The sequence below is a fragment of the Vipera berus genome (assembly GCF_964194415.1).
Source record: "Vipera berus genome assembly, chromosome: W".
In the NCBI taxonomy this organism is placed as follows: domain Eukaryota; kingdom Metazoa; phylum Chordata; class Lepidosauria; order Squamata; family Viperidae; genus Vipera; species Vipera berus.
In genome coordinates, this window is record NC_138210.1 from 71853517 (window position 1) to 71875415 (window position 21899).

The 21899-nt window shown below is 46.0% G+C and overlaps 1 protein-coding gene across 14 annotated transcripts; it reads left to right on the forward strand.

Annotated features, from left to right (window-relative positions):
• Positions 1-4107: 4107 nt before the first annotated feature.
• On the forward strand, positions 4108-19188 carry LOC308676736 (large ribosomal subunit protein mL52-like). 14 transcript variants are annotated; one of them, XM_081342745.1, is made up of 8 exons: positions 4158-4232; positions 8622-8754; positions 8896-8971; positions 12604-12671; positions 12748-12860; positions 15436-15736; positions 16097-16161; positions 18950-19188. In XM_081342745.1, the coding sequence occupies exons 6-8, from the start codon at positions 15466-15468 to the stop codon at positions 19094-19096; spliced, it is 483 nt and encodes a 160-aa protein (XP_081198871.1). In that variant the 5' UTR covers positions 4158-4232; positions 8622-8754; positions 8896-8971; positions 12604-12671; positions 12748-12860; positions 15436-15465; the 3' UTR covers positions 19097-19188. The 14 variants fall into 14 exon arrangements, 12 of the variants coding, with proteins under 12 accessions (XP_081198868.1, XP_081198876.1, XP_081198878.1 ...); XM_081342747.1 differs by lacking the exon at positions 8622-8754 and adding an exon at positions 6651-6686 and having other exon boundaries at positions 4185-4232; XM_081342748.1 differs by lacking the exon at positions 8622-8754 and adding an exon at positions 5268-5345 and having other exon boundaries at positions 4193-4232.
• The last annotated feature ends 2711 nt before the right edge of the window (positions 19189-21899 follow it).

Here is a 21899-nt window from a genome sequence, read left to right on the forward strand (position 1 = left end):
GGCCACGTCCGTAACCCGGCTGCGATTTCCTGTATCTGCTGTCTGCATCCACTCTTCTACAAAGTCTCTCTCTCTCCCCCCCCCCCCGCCGCCAGTTGCGCCCAGCTCTGGAGGAAAAGGGGGCTTCCGCAAATCCTAGATTTGGGCCACCTCTCGGCTTCACCTTGATAAGGGGTCCACCTGTCCTCCGAAGCCCCTGAAGGCAGGAGAAGAAGCAACGGGATGGAAACTAATCCAAACCTTAGGACTAAGGAGGCATAGCCTGGTGGGTGAGGACAATTAACCAGCGGAACGACTTGCCACCAGAAGTGGTGAATGCCCCAACCCTGGAGGTTTTCAAGAAGAGACTGGACAGCCGTTTGTCTGAATTGGTAGAGGGTTGAAACGATAGAAAAAAGACTTGTAGCTCTGGTTTTAGATGCTGGCACTTGTTTGCTCTCCAAGCTTGTTTCAATTTAGTTTCCGAAGGCTTCATTACCAGACAAGAGTCTCTTTGTCTCCGGTGGAGATATATACAAAGTATATACCTCATATGTACCCAAGACATACATAAAGAGTCTCTGTGTCTCATGTGGAGAGATGTACAATGTATATACCTCATATGTACGCAAGACATACATAATCATAATCATAATAGTAAAGTTGGAAGGGACCTTGGAGGTCATCTAGTCCAACCCCCTGCTCAGGCAGGAAACCCTATACCATTTCAGACAAATGGCTGTCCAGTCTCTTCTTAAAAACTTCCAGTGTTGGAGCATTCCCAGCTTCTGGAGGCAGGTTGTTCCACTGGTTAATTGTTCTACATACAGAGTCTCTGTGCCTCGTGTGGAGAGATGTACAATGTATATATCTCATATGTACACAAGAGATACATACAGTCTCTGTCTCATGTGGAGAGATGTACAATGTATATATCTCATATGTACACAAGACATACATAGTCTCTGTCTCATGTGGAGAGATGTACAATGTATATATCATATGTACACAAGACAGTCTGTGTCTGATGTGAAGATACATATAATGTATATACCTCATATGTACATGACATACATACAGTCTCCGTGTCTCATGTGGAGATATGTACAAAGTATATACCTCATGTGTACACAAGACGTAAAGAATCTCCGTGTCTCGTGTGGAGATATGTACAATGTACATACCTCACATGTACACAAGACATACATAAAGAATCTCCGTGTCTCGTGTGGAGATATGTACAACATATATACCTCATATGTACACAAGACATACATAGAGTCTCTGTGTTGTATGGAGATATGTACAATGCATATACTTCATATGTACACAAGACATACACAGAGTCTCTGTGTCTCATGTGGAGATATGTACAATGTATATGCCTCGTATGTACACAAGACATACACAAAGAGTCTCCGTGTCTCATGTGGAGATATGTACAATGTATATGCCTCGTATGTACACAAGACATACACAAAGAGTCTCCGTGTCTCGTGTGGAGATATGTACAATGTATATGCCTCGTATGTACACAAGACATACATAAAGAGTCTCCGTGTGTCATGTGGAGATATGTACAATGTATATGCCTCGTATGTACACAAGACATACACAAAGAGTCTCCGTGTCTCGTGTGGAGATATGTACACTGTATATACCTCATATTATATATCTCCACACAAAACATATATAAACTAAAAGGGACTAGGACAAGAAAATGGGGTTACCTAGTCTGGTAACTAAACATTCATAAACCAAACTTGGAGCTTGGAGAGTAAACCAATGCCAAAACGATATATAGGGTTTCCTGCCTGAGCAGGGGGTTGGACTAGAAGACCTCCAAGGTCCCTTCCAACTTGGTTATCCTGTTAATAGCTTCCCAGTCCAAAGGCTCAGTCCCAGAGATAGCACCAGACTGTTTTGATACCAAGAGAAGAGAATCTCCGTAGCTGAGGGTTGAACCGTGGGGTCCTTGGTGCGCGCTGAGCGTGACGGTTTCTTTGCAGGCGCTTCATGACCCAACTGTACCCACTAGGTTAGCACCAGCGTGTACTGCGATTAAGTAAACATGTTTTCAGCAGAAAATCCTTCTCATTTCCTCTTTGTGGCACTGAGGGTTCTCAAGCACGGGTCAACCTTAAAAGAAGAAGAAGAAGGGGGTGGGGAAGAGATAAAATATAAGACAAGTCAGAATCGAAAGTAGTTCCGGAACTTTTATTTTAGCCAACTGAACACAAATCAATCTGTTGCGTAGAAACGCAGCTCGGCCATAACGAACCCTTTGTTTTTGTTATTTTCATTTTCATTTTTTTAATTTGTGACTATTTTTGTCCAATAAAGAATTCTGGAAAATTTCGGCAGCTTAGGTCCCCTTTTCATATGTACTTTCCACGTTTAAATTTATTATTTATTAATTAAAATTTACACACCACCCATCTCATTGTTTAAGTGACTCTGGGCGGTTTAAAAGGAAAACGACGATAGAATCCACATTAAAAAAAAACCTGTACATGCTAACCTGACCGAGCCAGGTCTTAAATGCTCTTCCAGAAATTGGGGGCCAAGATATGCCATACTGAGAGAGAGAGAGAAAGGTGAAAGTGACTGGCTGAAAGAGAACTGCAGTCAGTCACTTTCTCTCAGCTCTAGGAAGGAGGTTTTACTTCGGAAAAACCTTGCCAATAAAATTGTAAGGACTTGTCGAGGTAGTCTCTGACAAGCGGACATAAGTGAATGAGAAAAGATATATCATACACATTTGTATATATGCCACCTATATGTCTGTCTATCTATTTATGCCACCTATAGTACAGTATATATGCCATAAACCTATATGTATGCCACATGTAGTTATGTATATGCCACACATATTATAATTATTATATGCCACAAAGTTGTGTGTGTGTGTGTATATACAGTATATATGTGTGTATGTATGTATAAAATATAGTGTGCACATATACACACACATACTATTATATACTATACTAAATGCTATATATATACTATATATGCTATGTGTGTGTGTATATTATATTGTGCTTTACTATTATCGTGAGCCACCCAGAGCCCAGATTTGGTTGATAGTGAAATGAGCACTATATGAATTTAATAAAATCAAATATAGTACACACACAAACACACACAGAGAGACAGAGGAAAAGACCCTTTTTCTTGGAAAAAAAAGAGAAGAAAGTGAAGTAAGTGAGGCCTTTTCCCATCTGACGCTCTGGGGCTGGGCAAATGATCCACCTCGCATCCCATCATTCCCAGCTGGCACTGTCTAGACCCGATGGGGAGGAATGGAGAGCGCCCGGTTGGGGAAGACTGGTTAAGAGAAAGGAGCTAATTTATTCCTCGGTCACTTGCATCAATCTGGGCCTCCCTCGGCCATCCGAACAGGCGGAATCCCAGATGACTGTTTACATCGTCGCCAAGGGCAACGGCTTCCTTAGCAACCAGCATCCAAGATGGCGCCAGGGAACCTAGGGACCGTTTGGAAAATGGCCGAGACGCCCTTTCCGCCCCTAGGAAACATGGCCGCCAGAATGCTCTGAAACGTCACGAATGCTACATTGGAACCTCGGCGGGGCCTTTCTTAGAAGTGTGATGTTTTCCTCAAAGTAACGAATAGATGGCAATTTAGTGGTTATTATTGTTTATGCGAACAAGGTAGGCATTATGACTCGTGGACTTCAACTCCCAGAATTCCTGAGCCAGCCATGCTGGCTCAGGAATTCTGGGAGTTGAAGTCCACGAGTCATAAAAGAGCCAAGATTGCTTAGCCCTGCCGTAGGCGAATAAGGACGCCTCATCCAAGATGGAAGCGGATCTCCCTTTCCGTTTGCAAAATGGAGTCTGATTTAGCTTCCGGGTCACGCACACCCAAGTCCTCTAACGCCTGGGCCGAAAATGGCGGCTCTCGCAGACGAATGGACGCTATCAATAGCCGGACAATACAATCCGCGTTGTTTTCCAAATGCCGCCCAGCGGTGGTCTCCGGAGAGTAGCTCCAGCGGACGCCTCGACGCTTCGCCCCTATCCAATGTTCTGCCCTTTTCCTGCGAGACGTTCTACATCCGTACAAACATGGCGCCTCCCAGTCAACCGGTGACCGGATGAGGTGGAACTTCCGTTTGGACGATCCAAAAATGGCGCCTCCAGGGCAGGTTTGAACCGTGCACAGTCGGCAAACGAGCACCGCGCAACTCGGGTCTTCTGAATGGCGCTTCCAGTGAACCCGAGCCTGGGTATGGACCTCTTGGAGGCGGGAACGAGCGCGTGTGCACGGGCAGGAACGCGTGTCGAGAGAACGGATGGCTTCTTATTTTGCTTTTGCCGGGGTCGGTTGCGTTGGTTTCAATAGGGCTGCCTTGGGAGGGGATGTGCGGAGACCCAGGTTGCAAAAAGGGACCCTGCCCAACTAACTATCCACTCCTAATATTCCCAGACATTTGAAGGACACCCTCCAGGGAAGACTGACCTCAAATTCCTAATTCAAATTCCTAATTCAGAAAGGTCCAAATTGCACTATAAGCCCCGCGATGGCCCTATTGAGCAGTAAATGGGGTGGGGTGGGGGGTTGGCTAATGAATTAACTGATATCCAGCCCGTTTTGTGGGTGACCGGAACTGCATTTTTCCAACCCCAGCAACTTTTAAGACGGGTGGACTTCAACTCCCAGGATTCCCCAGGCAGCACAGCTAGCTGGGGAATTCTGGGAGTTGAAGTCCATCTGTCTTAAAAGTTGGCAAAGTTGAGAAACAGAAGGGTGAAGGGTCAAAATATGCCCCCTTAACACTGACAGATCTATTGCAACAGTACAGGTAATCGACTTTCAACAGAGGATGGGATGGAATGGGATAGGGCAGGGCAGGGCAGGGCTGGAAGGGATCTTGAAGGTCTTCTAGTCTAGCCCCCTGCTCAAGCAGGAGAGCCTATATAGTACCATCTCAGGCAGGTGATTGTCTAGTCCAGGGGTCTTCAAACTTGGCCCTTTTATGACTTGTGGACTTCAACTCCCAGAATTCCTCAGCCAGCATGGCTGAGGAATTCTGGGAGTTGAAGTCCACAAGTCATAAAAGGGCCAAGTTTGAAGACCCCTGGTCTAGTCTCTTCTTAAAAATCTCTAGTGTTGCAGCGCCCACGATTCCTGGTGGCAAGCTGTTCCACTGGTTGATTATCCTCACTGTCAGGAAGTTTCTCCTTGATTCCAGGTTGCTTCTCTCTTTGATCGGTTTCCAACCATTGTTTCTCGTCCTTCCCTTTGGTGCTTTGGTGAACAGTCTGACCCCCTCTGCCTTGTGGCAGCCCCTCAGATACTGGAATCCATTTGAAGTTACCATGGCGCTGAAAAAAGTGACGTATGACCATTTTTATTTTATTTTATTTTTATTTTTATTACATTTATATACCGCCCTTTCCCTGAGGACTCAGGGTGGTTTACAGGGAATTAAAAATCAAACATACAAAAGTTAAAAACCAAGTTAAAAAATATTAAATTCACCCTGTACTCTTAAAAACCCCAGTTAAAAGTTTTCTCCTCAGCCTGGGCCCGGGAGCTCAAAGAGCCAAGTCTTCAGGCCCCGGCGGAATGATCGGAGGTCGGGGGCAGTTCTCAGCTCCACCGGCAGCTGGTTCCAGAGGGCAGGCGCTCCCACTGAGAAGGCCCTATCCCTGGGTGTCACCCGCCGGCAATCTCTTACCGGCGGAACCCTGAGCAGACCCTCCCTGTGGGAGCGCACTGGGCGAAGGGCGTTTGATGCCGGCAGCAGGTGTTCCCTCAAATAACCCGGACCCAGGCCATGTAAGGCTTTATAGGTGATAACCAGCACCTTGAATTTCACCCGGAGGGCAACCGGAAGCCAATGCAGCTCGCGGAGTAGAGGTGTTACATGGGAGTATCGGGAGACCCCCATTACAACTCGCGCGGTTTTCACACTAATGGCTGTTGCAGCATCTCCATGGCCAAGTGTTCAAAATTTGGAGGCCTCATATTTATGACGGTTCTGACAAAGTCAATGGGGAAGTCTGATTCACTTAACCGTGTTAACTAACTTGAGAGCTGCAGTGATTCACTTAGCAACTGTGGCAAGAAAGGTTGTAAAATGGGGCAAAACTCGCTTAACAAATGTCTCACTTTTGGGGAGTCAAGCTATTCTCCAAGCGCCTGAAGGCAGGACAAGAAGCAACAGATGGAAACTGACCAAAGAGAGAAGCAACCTAGAACTAAGGAGAAACTTCCTGACAGTGAGAACAATTAATCAGTGGAACAACCTGCCTCCAGAAGCGGTGAATGCTCCAACACTGGAAGTTTTTAAGAAGAGACTGGACAGCCTGAGCAGGGGGTTGGACTGGATGACCTCCAAGGTCCCTTTCAAATTTACTATTGTGATTATGACTTAGCAACAGAAAATTTGGGCTCAATTGTGGTCGCAGGTCAAGGACTAATTGTAGTAGGTCCCCCCCCCCTTGCAAAGCACATCCAGAATTTATAAGGCTGTACATCTATACACAATGCAATTGACCCGGGGGAGGGGGGAATAGTATGTTTTTTGTCTTTTTTTAATTCACATTTTCTTCAATATTTTTGTTTAGTTTTGTTTCATCTCTGTTTAATTTTTTTTTCTTTGGGATTTTGGATTTTAATATATTTTTTTTGAATTCAGTAACATTTCAGGATCCAAGCCAGGTGGTATATGCAGGTCAGTTGCCAAGCATCCGAATTATGATCACGTGACCACAAGGGTCATAAGTCACTTTTTTTCAGTGTCGTCGTAACTTCGAATGATCACCAAATGAACTGCTATAAGACGACCACCCGTATTTTATGGATTGCAATGTTTAATAAAATTGTTTTAAAAAAGGGGGGAAAAATGCACGCAACGGAAGGCTTCTGGGAAGCAAACCCCACACTAATTCTAGTAACCTTGCTTCCACTCTTGCGGTGCTCATTGTTACATTTTAGCTCCCGTTTTTCCTCTGATTCTTTCTCTACTACTCACTCAGCCTGGAGAACACCTCGGTTAATACATTCTGAACCACTTGGAGGCAGTGCAGGACTAGTTTCATTCTGTTTGAAACTTATCAAATATATGTAGCCATAATATTGTAGCTACATACACCTGATGAAGTCCAAAGGGAATAAAACTAGTTGTGTATTGCCTCCTTACAGTCAATATATATGAGGACCCAGATTGTTGGGGGCAATTAAGCTGACTTTGTAATAATGCCGCGGGGGGTGGGGTGGGGGGTGAAAGCCCTAATAAGCAGGCATATACATAGAATGAAGGCTACTGCTAAGCTTGTAAGCCACCCTGTGTCTTCGGAGAAGGGCAGGATATAAATGGAATTAAATATATATATTTATTTTTATTTATTTATTTTAATTCCATTTATATCCCGCCCTTCTCCAAAGACTCAGGGCGGTTTCCAAGCTTAGCAGTAGCCTTCATTCTATGTATATGCCTGCTTATTAGGGCTTTCGCCCCCCCCAAGCGGCATTATTACAAAGTCAGCTTAATTGCCTCCAACAATCTGGGTCCTCATTTTACTTACCTCGGAAGGATGGAAGGCTGAGTCAACCATATATATATATATATATATATATATATATATATATATATATATATATATATATATATATATATATATATATATATATATATATATATATATATATATATATATATATATATATATATATATATATATATATATATATATATATATATATATATATATATATATGATTTTTTTAAAAAAAAAACCACCCAGGAGATACACTGTCTAAAAATCAAGAAATGTCCTTCCCCAACAGGGGTGAAAGATACCTGGTACCTTGTTAAATAAAACTTAATAGAACATCTCTTTCCTTCCTTCCCTGTCTTTCTTTCTTTCTCTTTCTTTCTTTCCTTGCTTCCTTCCTTCTGCTTTCCTCTTCCTTTTTTCTTTCCTTTCCTCCCTCCCTCTTCCCTTCTTCTTTCCCCTTCTCTCTCTTTCTTTTTTCTCTTTCCTTCCTTCCTTTCTGCTTTCCCCTTCTCTTCCTTTTTTTCTTTCCTTTCCTCCCTCCCTCTTCTTCTCTTCCTTCTTTCCCCTTCTCTCTTTTTCTTTCTTTCTTTCCTTGCTTCCTTCCTCCTTCTCTTCCTTTTTTCTTTCCTTTGCACTCTCTCTCACTCTCACTCTCACTTTCTTTCCTTCATATTTCTTAACCACCCATTCCTCTCAGAGATGGGATCTGGGCAGTGTGCAATATAATCAGTAAAATTAACATTAAAATAAAAAAATGTTAATTATTAATTAATAGTTAATTATCCATACCTCTCGGAAAGCATATGAAAAAGGAACACAGGCTTTGTACATCGTTTTTAAAGTTCAGCTCAGCTAGTAGGAGTTTTCTAAGTCTTGTAAAGCTTTGGCTTTACAAGGTTCCCCCGCACATGCGTGCTAGTCGTTTCCGACTCTAGGGGCCGGTGCTCATCTCCGTTTCAAAGCCAAAGAGCCAGCGCTTGTCCGAGGACATCTCCGTGGTCCTGTGGCCGGCATGACTAGACGCCAAAGGCGCACGGAACGCTGTTCCCTTCCCACCGGAGTGATCCCTATTATTCTACTTGCCTTTTTACGTGCTTTCGAACTGCTAGGTTGGCAGAAGCTGGGATGAGTAACAGGCGCTCACTCTGTTACGCGGCACTCGGGATTCGACCCGCCAAACTGCCGACCTTCTGATCGACAAGCTCAGCGTCCTAACCCACTGAGCCACCGCGTCCCTTTTGTGTATGTGTGTGTGTATATCTATCTATCTATCTATCTATCTATCTATCTATCTATCTATCTAAGAGAGAGGGGGGGTGTTAAATGGTTTGCCAAGGACACCAGTTCAGCCATGCGTTTTCTGTCTGGTTTCTCACCCTGTAGGATCCCAGCTTGTGAAATTGGCTCGGAGTTTCCATTGCAGTACCATGAAACTTGCCGGAAGTAAATGGAGAGCAAAGTGAGTGCTATCTATCTATCTATCTATCTATCTATCTATCTATCTATCTATCTATCTATCTATCTATCATATATGTCTATCATTTATCATCTACCATCTATATCATCTATCCATTTATCATTTATCATCTACCATCTGTATTATCTATATCTATCATCTATCCATCTATCATTTATCATCTGTCATCTATATCTATTATCTATGTCTATCTGTCTATCATCTATCTTTTTATCTATCCTCTATATCCAGGTAGTCCTCGAGTTATGACCACAATTGAGCTCAGAATTTATGTTGCTAAGTGTGTCACTTGTTAAGTGAGTTTTGTCCCATTTTTATGTCTTTTCGAGCCACTTTTGGGAAGTGAATCCCTGCAGTTGTTAAATTAGTCACATGGTGGTTAAGTGAATCTGGCTTTCCCCACTGGCTTTGCTCGTCTGAAGGTCGCAAAAGGGGATCACACGACTCTGGGAGGCTGCGACCGTCCTAAGTATGAACCTGTTCTTAAGCATCCAAATGTAAATCACGTGACCGTGGGGGGATGCCGCAACAGTCATAAGTATGAAACATGGTCATGTCACTTTTTCCGGTGCTGTGGTAACTTCGAATGTTTTATTGATTGTAATAAATTGCCTCAGCTAGAGGCAATTCTAGGCTCCTTTCATTCAACAAAAGTAACACCATAAAACATTAAAACGGTAAATAGTCCCAGTGAAATTAATTTAGGAACTAACAAAGATGGGGGAAAGGAAGGGGGCCAGGATGCCCTTGGGCAGGGGTGTCAAACTCAATTTCATTGAGGGCCGCATCAGCATTGCGGTTGCCCTCAAGGGGCTGGGTGGGTGTGGCCTGGGTGGGTGTGGCCTACTGGGTGGGCGTGGCTAGAGTGCGTATGGCCTACTGGGTGGGCATGGCCAGCTCTACATCGTTGGCATCAAGGGTGCCTATGGGGGCCTGGGCAGGAGTGGGACAGATCTGAGGGTCTCTGGCAGAAGGAGGGTCTCTGGGCCAGGGCCAAGGCAGCGGGGGCCGTTCCCTCACTGTTTCCAGGATGGCTTCGCGGGCCACATGAAACCACTTTGCGGGCTGGATCCGTCCCCCGGGCCTTGTGTTTGACATGTCTGCCCTTGGGGCGAAAGAGGTGGGGTCTTATTTGAGTCCAGTGACGTCCTCGGTGCTCTCCGAGGTGGATTGTTTTTCTCTCGCAGACGTTTCACTACCATACTAGGTAACCTGCTCAGGGCTAACGCAAGATTAAACAAGGAGGAAACAACCCAGCTCAGAGAACATCGTGTAGACATTTCATGACCCAACTAAGGCAGAATCATCAGTGCTAGTAGGGAGGGGGTTCTGTGTGAAGGAGGAGGAGGAGGAGGACTGTGGGGTCCTTGGTGCTCTCTGAGCTTGATGGGGGTTTTTTGCAGATATTTCATGACCCAACTAGGGAGCATCATCAGTGCTAGAAGGGAATGGGATTTGTCAGGAGGAGGAGGAGGACTGTGGGGCCCTTACTGTTCTCAGCTTGATTGTTTTTCTCTCGCAGACGTTCCACTACCATACTAGGTAACCTCCTCAAGGCTAGCGCAAGATTAAACACGGGGGAAACAACCCAGCTCAGAGAGCAGCAAAGACCCCCCCCCCAACGTTCAACCCTGAGCTACAAATAGTCTCTTCTGTTGTTATCTTACTCCAGTAACTCCCTTCAGAATGACACGTCCCCTTGGGGCCCCGGAATGATGGGCAGTACCAGGTCTTGTGGCCCTTGTGGAAGGCCAAAAGGGCAGGTTGGGTCTCACCTCAGGGGGCGAGATGCTCCAGAAGGTAGGAGCCACAGCAGAAAAGGCTCTTTTCCTTGACCCAAGGGTTCTGCAACGTGCCCGTCATGGGTAGGGTGTGCCAATCCCATTGGAGTGAGACGGTCCTTAGCTGGAGGGAATTGAATGGAAATGAATCAAGGAGAGAACCAACCTGGAACGAAGGAGAAATTTCCCTACAGGCAGAACAATTAAATCAGTAGGACAAGCGGAGGTGGTTAGCAGCATCAGGTTTCTGGGTGTGCAGCTGTTGAGGCTAGCTTGGTCGCTCAACAGCAGCGCCTGCATTTCTTGCACCGCATGAGAAAAAGCACATCTTCCTTCCCCTGTCCTTGCCACACACTGCGGAGGGACGATCGAGAGCATCCAGTCGTACTGCATTGCCATCTGGTTTGGGAGCCTTCCCAGCTTCGGACAGGAAGGGGGTGCTGAGAGTGGTGAGGACAGCAGAAGAGATCATTGGCAGTTCCCTCCCTTCCATCCAGGATGTGGCACATAAGCGTTGCTTGAGCAGGGTCCGCAAGATTGTGTGGGACGCTACACACGCTCTCCGTGGCCTGTTTTCCTTGTTAGTTCCTGGGAGGGGGCTCCGTGGTCTCCGAAGCAGAATGTCCAAATTCAGTCGCAGTTTTCGTTCCATACAGTAGCAACAAAGATGATTGGGGGACTGGAGGCTAAAACATATAGGGAACGGTTGCTGGAATTGGTCATGTGTAGTTTAACGAAGAGAAGGGTGAGGGGTGATATGATAGCAGTCTTCCAATATCTCAGGGGCTGCCCCAAAGAAGAGGGAGTCAAGCTATTCTCCAAAGCACCCGAAGGCAGGACAAGAAGCAACGGATGGAAACTAGTCAAGGAGAGAAGCAACCTAGAACTAAGGAGAAACTTCCTGACAGTTAGAACAATTTACCAGTGGAACAACCTGCCTCCAGAAGTGGTGAATGCTGGAAATAGTCTCTTCTGTTAAAAAACACTGGAAGTTTTTAAGAAGAGACTGGACAGCCATTTGCCTGAAATGGTACAGGGTTTCCTGCCTGAGCAGGGGGTTGGACTAGATGACCTCCAAGGTCCCTTCCAACTACTACTTCTTCTACTTCTTCTTCTTCTTCTTCTTCTTCTTCTTCTTCTTCTTCTTCTTCTTCTTCTTCTTCTTCTTCTTCTTCTTCTTCTTCTTCTTCTTCTTCTTCTTCTTCTTCTTCTTCTTCTTCTTCTTCTTCTTCTTCCTATTATTATTATTATTATTATTATTATTATTATTATTATTCTGCTATGTATTCGGTGATTAATATTTATATGTTATTTACAGGCAAGGGTGTAGGTCTGTACATATGTTCTATATAGCATGTTTGCATGTGTGTTACGTACATGTACACTTTTGAGAGCAGGCAACAGGAATTCATTTTTAATGTGTGCCAGTGTGCCCACAGTAAAAAAACAAAAAAAATGACAGTAAAGCTTATCTAATCTTATCTTAACTTGCTTCCAGAAGGAAGTTGTGGTTACTCCAACACTGGAAGTTTTTAAGAAGAGACTGGACAAGCATTTATCTGAAATGGTATAGGATAGGTTTTCCTGCTTGAGAAGGGGGTTGGACTAGAAGAGCTCCAGGGTCCCTTCTGACTATTTTGCAGTTTGCTGTGTAGGAAATTGGAAGATGGGAGCTGTTGTGGGGGAGGGGTGTTCAGACCTGAGCAGGCGTGCCAAGCAAAATATTATTTACATTATCGGTAAAGGCAGAATCAAATCCCTTTCATCTGTTAGCAATCGGTTTAATTTCCGAGAGCCGAACAAAACAATTTTGCCTTTCTTTTTTTCCCCCAGGCACGGTCTCCCTATAAATCCAACAGATCGCGGTCCGACCACCGACTTTCCAGATTGGTCTTTTGCTGGTAAATAAACAAACAAACCAGGATGGGGGGGGGAAATGCATTATCTATTGATATTTATACTGCTTTTTTATGCCAGAGCCCCTTAAAGCAACCTGCAAGACGAAAGCAAAATAATAAAAATAAAAGCCAAGCCCCTTTCAGACACCGTTTCAGGAAACAAATGATCACCTTCAAAAAGGATTTTAAAAGGTAAAGGTTCCCCCCGCACATGTGTGCTAGTCGTTTCCGACTCTAGGGGCCGGTGCTCATCTCCCTTTCAAAGCCGAAGAGCCAGCGCTTGTCCGAGGATGTCTTCGTGGTCATGTGGCTGGCATGACTAGACGCCAAAGGCGCACGGAACGCTGTTACCTTCCCACCGTAGTGGTCCCTATTTTTCTACTTGCATTTTTTTTTACGTGCTTTCGAACTGCTAGGTGGCTCAGTGGGTTAGGACGCTGAGCTTGTCGATCAGAAGGTCGGCAGTTTGGCGGGTCGAATCCCGAGTGCCGCGTAACAGAGTGAGCGCCTGTTACTCGTCCCAGCTTCTGCCAACCTAGCAGTTCAAAAAGGATAATCGTGTGGAATTTAGTGGCCCGCTGATTGACCAGGGCCTTGCGGGCGACGGGGAGTTCCAGCTGTATTAAAATGGTTGCGTAGCCCAATTTAAACGGCTGGTCATCACTTTTCAAGCTCTGAAAGGCCTGGATACATCCGAGAATGTCCTGTCAGATTTTATATCTTCTCTGCCAGTGCTGCTAGCATCGGATGTTCTTGCTTGACAACGTAGGGAGATGTAGCCTCCCTTTAACTGGTGCCTTGGTGGAGCAGTGGGCTAATGCCTCCTTAAGTAACACCAGCTGCCCGCAATTAGTGCAGGTTCGCATCCCACCAGGCTCAAGGTTGACTCAGCCTTCCATCCTTCCGAGGTAGGTAAAATGAGGACCCAGATTGTTGGGGGCAATAAGCTGACTTTGTAATAATGCCGCTTGGGGGGGACGAAAGCCCTAACAAGCAGGCATATACATAGAATGAAGGCTACTGCTAAGCTTGTAAAGCTGCCCTGAGTCTTCGGAGAAGGGTGGGATATAAATGGAATTAAAATAAAAATAAATAATATTACTTTTAGAGTTAGAATTAGTGGACGCTGGGGGGAAGTAGGGAGAATGTATCTCAAGAATTTGGCGGGAGGGAAAGTTCGCCTTTTAAACTAATTGGAGAATGTGATTTATGACGTTGAATGAAGGGAGGGAATTGTGCTTGATACAATGTGTTCAGGGGAGGAGAATTCGGATCTTCGCTTCCAATATGTGCATGCCGAAGCCATGCAACTATATTAAAATATTCTTTAAGGTAAACAGTGCCTTGAAGTTCTTTGAAGTACGGCATTTGTCGGAACCATGAAATCCTCGTCCGGAACTGGTCATCGTGAAAGAGTACAAGTAGTCCTCAATTTACATCCATTCGTTTAGCGACCACTTAAAGTTATCGACAGCTCTGAAAGAAAAGTGACTTAGCACGGTTTTTGACACTTGACGGTTTGCAGCGCCCCCGTGATCAAGATACACCTATGGCTGGAAGCAATGATAAAAAAAACATATAGATTTAAAACCAGAGATGTTCTTATTGGGCACGTTACCAAAAATCTATAATAAAGGTAATACATATTTAGTTTTACCTATATTAACAGCAGCTAGGAGAGTATATGCACAATATTGGAAAAAATGAAGAGACTCCTACAGAGGGGAATATCATTTAAAAAATACTGGCGTGCGCAGAAATCGATGAGTTAACATTAAAAATTAAAGAAAAAGAAGAAACAGTACTTTATGACATGGGATTTGTCTTACCAATGGTTAACTGACAGAAACAGAGGTTAGAAAGTTGGAAATATGAGAAAATGTGGATTGTATGAGGAAGATCTATAGCGGATTAGTAAATATTCTGATCGTTATTCAATTAATGTCAGTGTGGAAAATACTGTTTTTAACAATATGACTGCTGTTTCCTAGTACATGATTGTATTTGGATAAGATTCCTATGAATGTGAAGATTGTTATATTCGAATATTTTTATACCTAGACAACACACTGTTCAACACAGAAATGGAATTTTTGATATAATGATAATAATGATAATATCAGCTGCTTGGCAACTGGCATGTATTTATGATGGTTGCAGTGTCTCGCTGTCTCACTTAGCAACAGAACATTTGGGCTCAATTGTCATAAAGGTAAAGGTTCCCCCGCACATGCGTGCTAGTCGTTTCCGACTCTAGGGGCCGGTGCTCATCTCCGTTTCAAAGCCCAGCGCTTGTCCGAGGACGTCTCCGTGGTCATGTGGCCGGCATGAGTAGACGCCAAAGGCGCACGGAACGCTGTTACCTTCCCACCGGAGTGGTCCCTATTTTTCTACTTGCATTTTTACGTGCTTTCGAACTGCTAGGTTGGCAGAAGCTGGGACGAGTAACAGGCGCTCACTCTGTTACGCGGCACTCGGGATTCGACCCGCCAAACTGCCGACCATCTGATCGACAAGCTCAGTGTCCTAACCCACTGAGCCACTGCGTCCCCTATTCAATTGTCATAAGCAGCCATAAATAACAATAACCAGAGTTGGAAGGGACCTGGGAGGTCTTCTAGTCCAACCCCCTGCTCAGGCAGGGAAACCCTAGACCATTTCAGACCAACGGTTGTCCAGTCTCTTCTTAAAAACTTCCAGTGTTGGAGCACTCACCAATTCTGCTGGCAAGCCGTTCCATTGATTAATTTTTCTCATCTCCTTACAGTCTGGGTCAGTTGCCAGGAGCCCAAAATAAATGCTGGAATTGGGGATGTCTAGCGACAGGACAGCCGTCTTCCAATATCTGAAGGTCTGCTCCAAAGAAGAGGGAGTTGAGCTAGACTCCAAAGGGCCAGAAAGGCAGGACAAGAAACAGATCAAGGAGAGAAGCAACCTAAAACTAAGGAGGAATTTCCCGACAGCGAGGACAATTAACCAGTGGAACAACAGCTTGCCTCCAGAAGTTGCGGCTGCCCCATCACTGGAGGTTTTGAAGAAGAGACCGGACAACCCATTTGTCCGAAACGGTATAGGCTCCCTTGCCTGAGCAGTGGGGTTGGACTAGAAGACCTCCAAGGTCCCTTCCAACTCTGTACAGTCTGTGACCGGAGGGGGCAGGATGTCAGAATTTCAAAACTGGGCTGCCATTCCCCTTTTTCAGGGTCCGCCATAACTTCAGATGGTCTTTTTAAGTAACCGGTCATAAGTCGGGGACTCCCTGTACTTCCGCAAGTGTTAGAAGAATCGCCCCGGGCAATCTCAGGAAATCTGCTTGAAGCCCGTGTTCCAGCTGCTGCCTGGCGCAGATGTGTGAACACTGAGAACAGCAGCCTGCATCTTTAATAATGTTGTATATTTCTTTTCCCCCCACCCCTCTCCCCCGGCAGATGGCAGGCCAGCCCCTCCCATGTCAGGCCAACTCCGAAGACAGGAAAAAAACCGGGAGATCGTGGTAAGTACCCGTTCTCACAGCCTCTCTCTCTCTCTCTCTCTCTCTCTCTCTCTCTCTCTCTCTCTCTCTCTCTCTCTCTCTCTCTCTCTCTCTCTCTCTCTTTCTCTCTCACACACACACACACACCAATTGGTGTCTGTGTCCATGTCTTATAAATCCCAAGGTGTTTTTTTCAGGAGGAAACCAACCTTTCGTGTTTTTCTTCGAAGACCACCCGGCTGAATAGAATAGAGTAACAAGAGTGGGAAGGGACCTTGTGGGTCATCTAGTCCAACCTCCCCCCCCCCCACAAGCTGGAAACCCTACACCACAGGTCTGCAACCCGTGCCTCCGGAGCAGCATGTGGCTCTTTCAGCCGTCTCCTGCGGCTCCCAGTCCTCTGCCTCTGCCATGTGCAGTCCAAAGAAAAAAAAAGGTGGGACTAAAAAAGTTCAACCAATCAATTCAAATATGCAGGGTAGGTGCATATCTCACCTTGGCTCCACTCTTCAGTCAAACCCTGTTCTGTGCATGCGCGCATGTACGCGCATGTGCACACATTTTTTGCGGCTCCCAGTTTTTCCTTTTGTGAGGGAACCGGTTCCGAGTGGCTCTTTCACTGTTTCAGGTTGCTGACCCCTGGTCTACACCATTCCTGACAGATGGCAGTCCGTTCTCTTCTTGAAAGCTTCCAGCGATGAAGCTCTCACAATTTCTGTTCCTCTGCTTGCTTGTTCTCACGGTCAGAAAATTTCTCCTTGTTTCTAGGTTGAATCTCTCCTTGACCAGTTTCCATCCGTTAGTCCTTGTCTGGCCTTTGGGGTGCTTTGGGAAATAGGTTGATTCCCCTCCTCTGTGGCAGCCCCTCAAGTATTAGAACTCTGCTATCATGACTCCCCTGGTCCTTCTCTTCACTAGACTAGCCGTGCCCAGTTCCAGCAACCGTTTTTCATATGTTCTTGCAACTGTCCTTCATATGGTCCCCAGCCTTTTGGGTACCAGGGACCGGTTCCACAGAGCGGGGTTTTTCCACGGACCGGAGAGCGTGTGGTTTTGTGTGCTGTCTGCATCCGGCGGATGGGGCTTTGCTTGTTTGTGCGGACTAGTTGCTGCCATGCTTAAATAGGAGCCAGCCGTGTGCTGCAGCTGCCAAAAAAGCCAACACAATGCTAGGCTGCATTAACAGAGGGATAGACTCAAGATCACGTGAAGTGTTAATTCCACTTTACAAGGCCTTGGTAAGGCCACACTTGGAATACTGCATCCAGTTTTGGTCACCACAATATAAAAAAGATGTTGAGACTCTGGAAAGAGTGCAGAGAAGAGCAACAAAGATGGTTAGGGGACTGGAGGCTAAAACATATAAGGAACGGCTGCTGGAATTGAGTATGTGTAGTTTAATGAAGAGAAGGGTGAGGGGTGACATGACAGCAATTTTCCATTATCTCAGGCGTTTCCACAAAGAAGAGGCAGTCAAGCTACTCTCCAAAGCACCCGTAGACAGGACAAGAAGCAACAGATGGAAACTAATCAAGGAGAGAAGCTTCAGCTGGTGCAGAGTGCAGCTGCACGGGTTGTGATGGGAGCACCCCGATACTCCCATATTACACCCCTCCTGCGTGAGCTGCATTGGCTACCGGTTGCCCTCCGGGTGAGATTTAAGGTGCTGGTACTTACCTTTAAAGCCCTACATGGCTTAGGCCCGGGATACTTGCAGGACCATCTGCTGCCGGGAACAAACTCCCATCGCCCAGTATGCTCACACAGAGAAGGCCTCCTCAGGGTACCGTCAGCTAGGCAATGTCGGCTGGCGACCCCCAGGGGGAGGGCCTTCTCTGTGGGAGCGCCAGCCCTATGGAATCAGCTCCCCCCTGAGCTTCGGATGGCCCAAAATCTCCAATCCTTTCGCCGCGGCCTCAAAACAATCCTATTCCACCAGGCTGACCTGGACTGACAGGCATTTTAATTAATTATATTTACAATCTTTAATTTACTCTTAGTTTTTAATTTTAATTTATTGCACAGATGATTTTAATTTTATTTTTATCTTAATTTCTGTACTTATTATATGTTTTGTTGTTAGCCGCCCTGAGTCCTTCGGGAGATAGGGCGGGATATAAATCCCATAAATAAATAAATAAATAAAACCTGGAACTAAGGACAATTAAATCAGTGAAACCACCTGCCTCCAGAAGCTGTGAATGCTCCAGCACTGGAAGTTTTTAAGAAGAGACGGGACAGCCATTTGTCTGAAATGGCATAGGGTTTCCTGCCTGAGCAGGGGGTTGGACTAGATGATCTGCAAGGTCCCTTCCAAAATAATAATAATAATAATAAAAAGTTGGAAGGAACCTTGGAGGTCTTCTAGTCCAACCCCCTGCTGAGGCAGGAAACCCTATACCATTTCAGACAAATGGCTGTCCAGTCTCTTCTTAAAAATTTCCAGTGTTGGAGCATTCCCAGCTTCTGGAGGCAGGTTGTTCCACTGGTTAATTGTTCTCACTGTCAGGAAGTTCTAGGTGGCTTCTCTCTTTGGTTAGTTTCCATCCGTTGCTTCTTGTCCTTCCTTTGGGTGCTTTGGAGAATAGCTTGACTCCCTCTTCTTTGGGGCAGCCCCTGAGATACTGGAATAACTGCTATCATGTCCCCCCTCATCCTTCTCTTCATTAAACTAGACGTGCCCAATTCCTGCAACCGTTCTTCGTATGTTTTAGCCTCCAGTCCCCTGGAGGGGGAGCATGCGAAGCACATCTCCCCAGCCTGTTTAGCGTCCCTTTTAACGTCCCTTCTCTGATTTTTGGACTTTCAGAGGCGCATAGCCCAGCTCTCGTCAGAACTAGACCACGGAATGAAAAAGTGGGAAGCTAAAATAGAAAAACAGAAAGAAGATCAAGAAGAGAAGCTACGCAAGAGACTTCAGCCGAAAGGAGTCACCCTCCAGCAGCTCCCGAAATAATGGCTTTTCCTTCCTGTGTAATCTCAAGCTTCAATAATTAATAATAATAATTTGATAAATCTATGTATATATTAAATCTATATCTAGGTAGAAATCTATCTTTGGGTAATGAATGTATAAATATACAAATGAAAATCGGTTGCAGGAATTGGGTACGGCCAGTCTAGAGAAAAGAAGGAATTTTTTTGGGTGGGGGGAGAGAACACGATAGCGGTCTTCCGGTATTTGAGGGGCCGCCCCAAAGAAGAGGAGGGGGGGGTCCACCTCTTCTCCAAAGCACCTGAAGGCAGGACAAGAAACAAGGGATGGAAACTCATCAAGAAGAGAAGCAACCTGGAACTAAGGAGAAATTTCCTGACCATGAGGACAATTAACCAGTGGAACAGCTGGCCACCAGGAGTTGTAGGTGCGTCACCACTGGATGTTTTTAAGAAAACATCTGGAATGGTAAATGGAAAACGGCTGGAATGGTAAAGAGTCTCCTGCCTGTGCAGGGGGGGTAGACTGGAAGACCTCCAAGGTCCCAACCCCAAACTCTCTTATTCTCCTCCCCCGCCCTCCTCCTCCTCCTTTTTTAAGAAGAGATTGGACAACCATTTGTCCGGAATGATATAGGGCCTCTTGTTTGAGCAGGGGGTTGGACCAGAAGACCTCCCAAGGTCCCTTCCAGATCTCGTCTGACAGAATCGATGGATGGCTTTTATGTTGGAGAGAACTGGGTGGTCGCTGTTTTCAGCTCATTTTCTCCCTCTTTGTTTATTGATCCAAGGTTGGAAGGGCCTGTGCATCTGCCCTGGCATTTTATCTGCATCGCAAAGCCGTGTGTTCACCAAGGCCCGGCTGCGTAGTTTCAACACGCTGAGTAGTTTCAACACACAGTTGTCACATGCCTTCAATCCAGAGGGTCTTATCTTGCAGAAAGCCTTGCTCTTTTGTTCGTAGGTGGGGAGGAGGACCACAGCACCCTTTTTTTTAACACATATGCACATCCCAATTTAATCTGCAGTTAAAGATTGCTAAACCTCTGCGGCAGGGAAAGGTTCAAGGCTGTATTGGCGAAACAAGTCTTGCCTTCAGGCCTTCTGCAATGTAAACTTTCCAGCAGGAAAGAGTGAGAGCGATCGTTTATTATTATTATTATTATTTTGAACTCCTGCCCTGGAATCAGTTCCCGCGTTCCAACCCCAGATCCTGGCTGCAAGAACAACGGGCCAGGACCACTCAGTCAATCAGAACGGAGCTGGAAGGGACCTTGGAGGTCTTCTAGTCCAGCCCCTTGCTCAAGCAGGAGACCCTACACCAGGGGTAGGCAACCTTGGCTCTTTTGTGACTCGTGGACTTCAACTCCCAGAATTCCTGGCTGGCTGGGGCAGGGGTAGGCAACCTGGGCTCTTTTGTGACTCGTGGACTTCAACTCCCAGAATTCCTGAGGCGCCCACGCTGAGGGGAAAGGGAGAGGTTTCCAAGCTGAGCCACACTGGCTCAGGAATTCTGGGAGTTGAAGTCCACAAGTCATGAAGGGGCCAAAGTTTCCCTCATGCTGGCTCAGGAATTCTGGGAGTTGAAGTCCACGAGTCATGAAGGGGCCAAAGTTTCCCTCATGCTGGCTCAGGAATTCTGGGAGTTTATTTATCTTTTTTTTAATTCCATTTATATCCCGCCCTTCTCCGAAGACTCAGGGCGGCTTACAAGCTTAGCAGTAGCCTTCATTCTATGTATATGCCTGCTTATTAGGGCTTTCATACACCCCCCAAGCGGCATTATTACAAAGTCAGCTTAATTGCCCCCAACAATCTGGGTCCTCATTTTACCTACCTCGGAAGGATGGAAGGCTGAGTCAACCTTGAGCCTGGTGGGATGCGAACCTGCACTAATTGCAGGCAGCTGGTGTTACTTAAAGAGGCATTAGCCCACTGCTCCACCAAGGCTGTGGAAGTTGAAGTCCACGAGTCATGAAGGGGCCAAAGTTTCCCTCATGCTGGCTCAGGAATTCTGGGAGTTGAAGTCCACGAGTCATGAAGGGGCCAAAGTTTCCCTCATGCTGGCTCAGGAATTCTGGGAGTTGAAGTCCACGAGTCATGAAGGGGCCAAAGTTTCCCTCATGCTGGCTCAGGAATTCTGGGAGTTGAAGTCCACGAGTCATGAAGGGGCCAAAGTTTCCCTCATGCTGGCTCAGGAATTCTGGGAGTTGAAGTCCACGAGTCATAAAAGAGCCAAGGTTGCCTACCCCTGGCCTACACCATTTCAGACAGTTGGCTGTCTGGTCTCTTCTTTAAAAATAGGAGGAGGAGGAGGATAAGGGAGGGGGCCTTTGGAGGTCTTCTAGTCCAACCCCCTACCCAAGCAGGAGACCCTATACCAGACATGTCAAACTCGCGACGTCACGTGACATTGCGCAAAATATCGGGACGGTTTGGCCATTGCCGGCAATGGAGTGGGCGCAGCTTCCGCATGACGCATCCCAGCCCGTGGGCCGGCAGTTTGACACCCCTGCCCTATGTTGTTGTTGTTGTTAGTTGCGAAGTCGTGTCCGACCCATCGCGACCCTATGGACAATGTTCCTCCAGGCCTTCCTGTCCTCTACCATCTTCAGTAGTCCATTTAAGCTCACGCCTACTGCTTCAGTGACTCCATCCAGCCACCTCATTCTCCATCGTCCCCTTCTTCTCTTGCCCTCAATCTTTCCCAGCATTAGGCTCTTCTCCAGTGAGTCCTTCCTTCTCATTAGATGGCCAAAGTATTTGAGTTTTAGCTTCAGGATCTGGCCTTCTAAAGAGCAGTCAGGGTGGATCTCCTCTAGGAC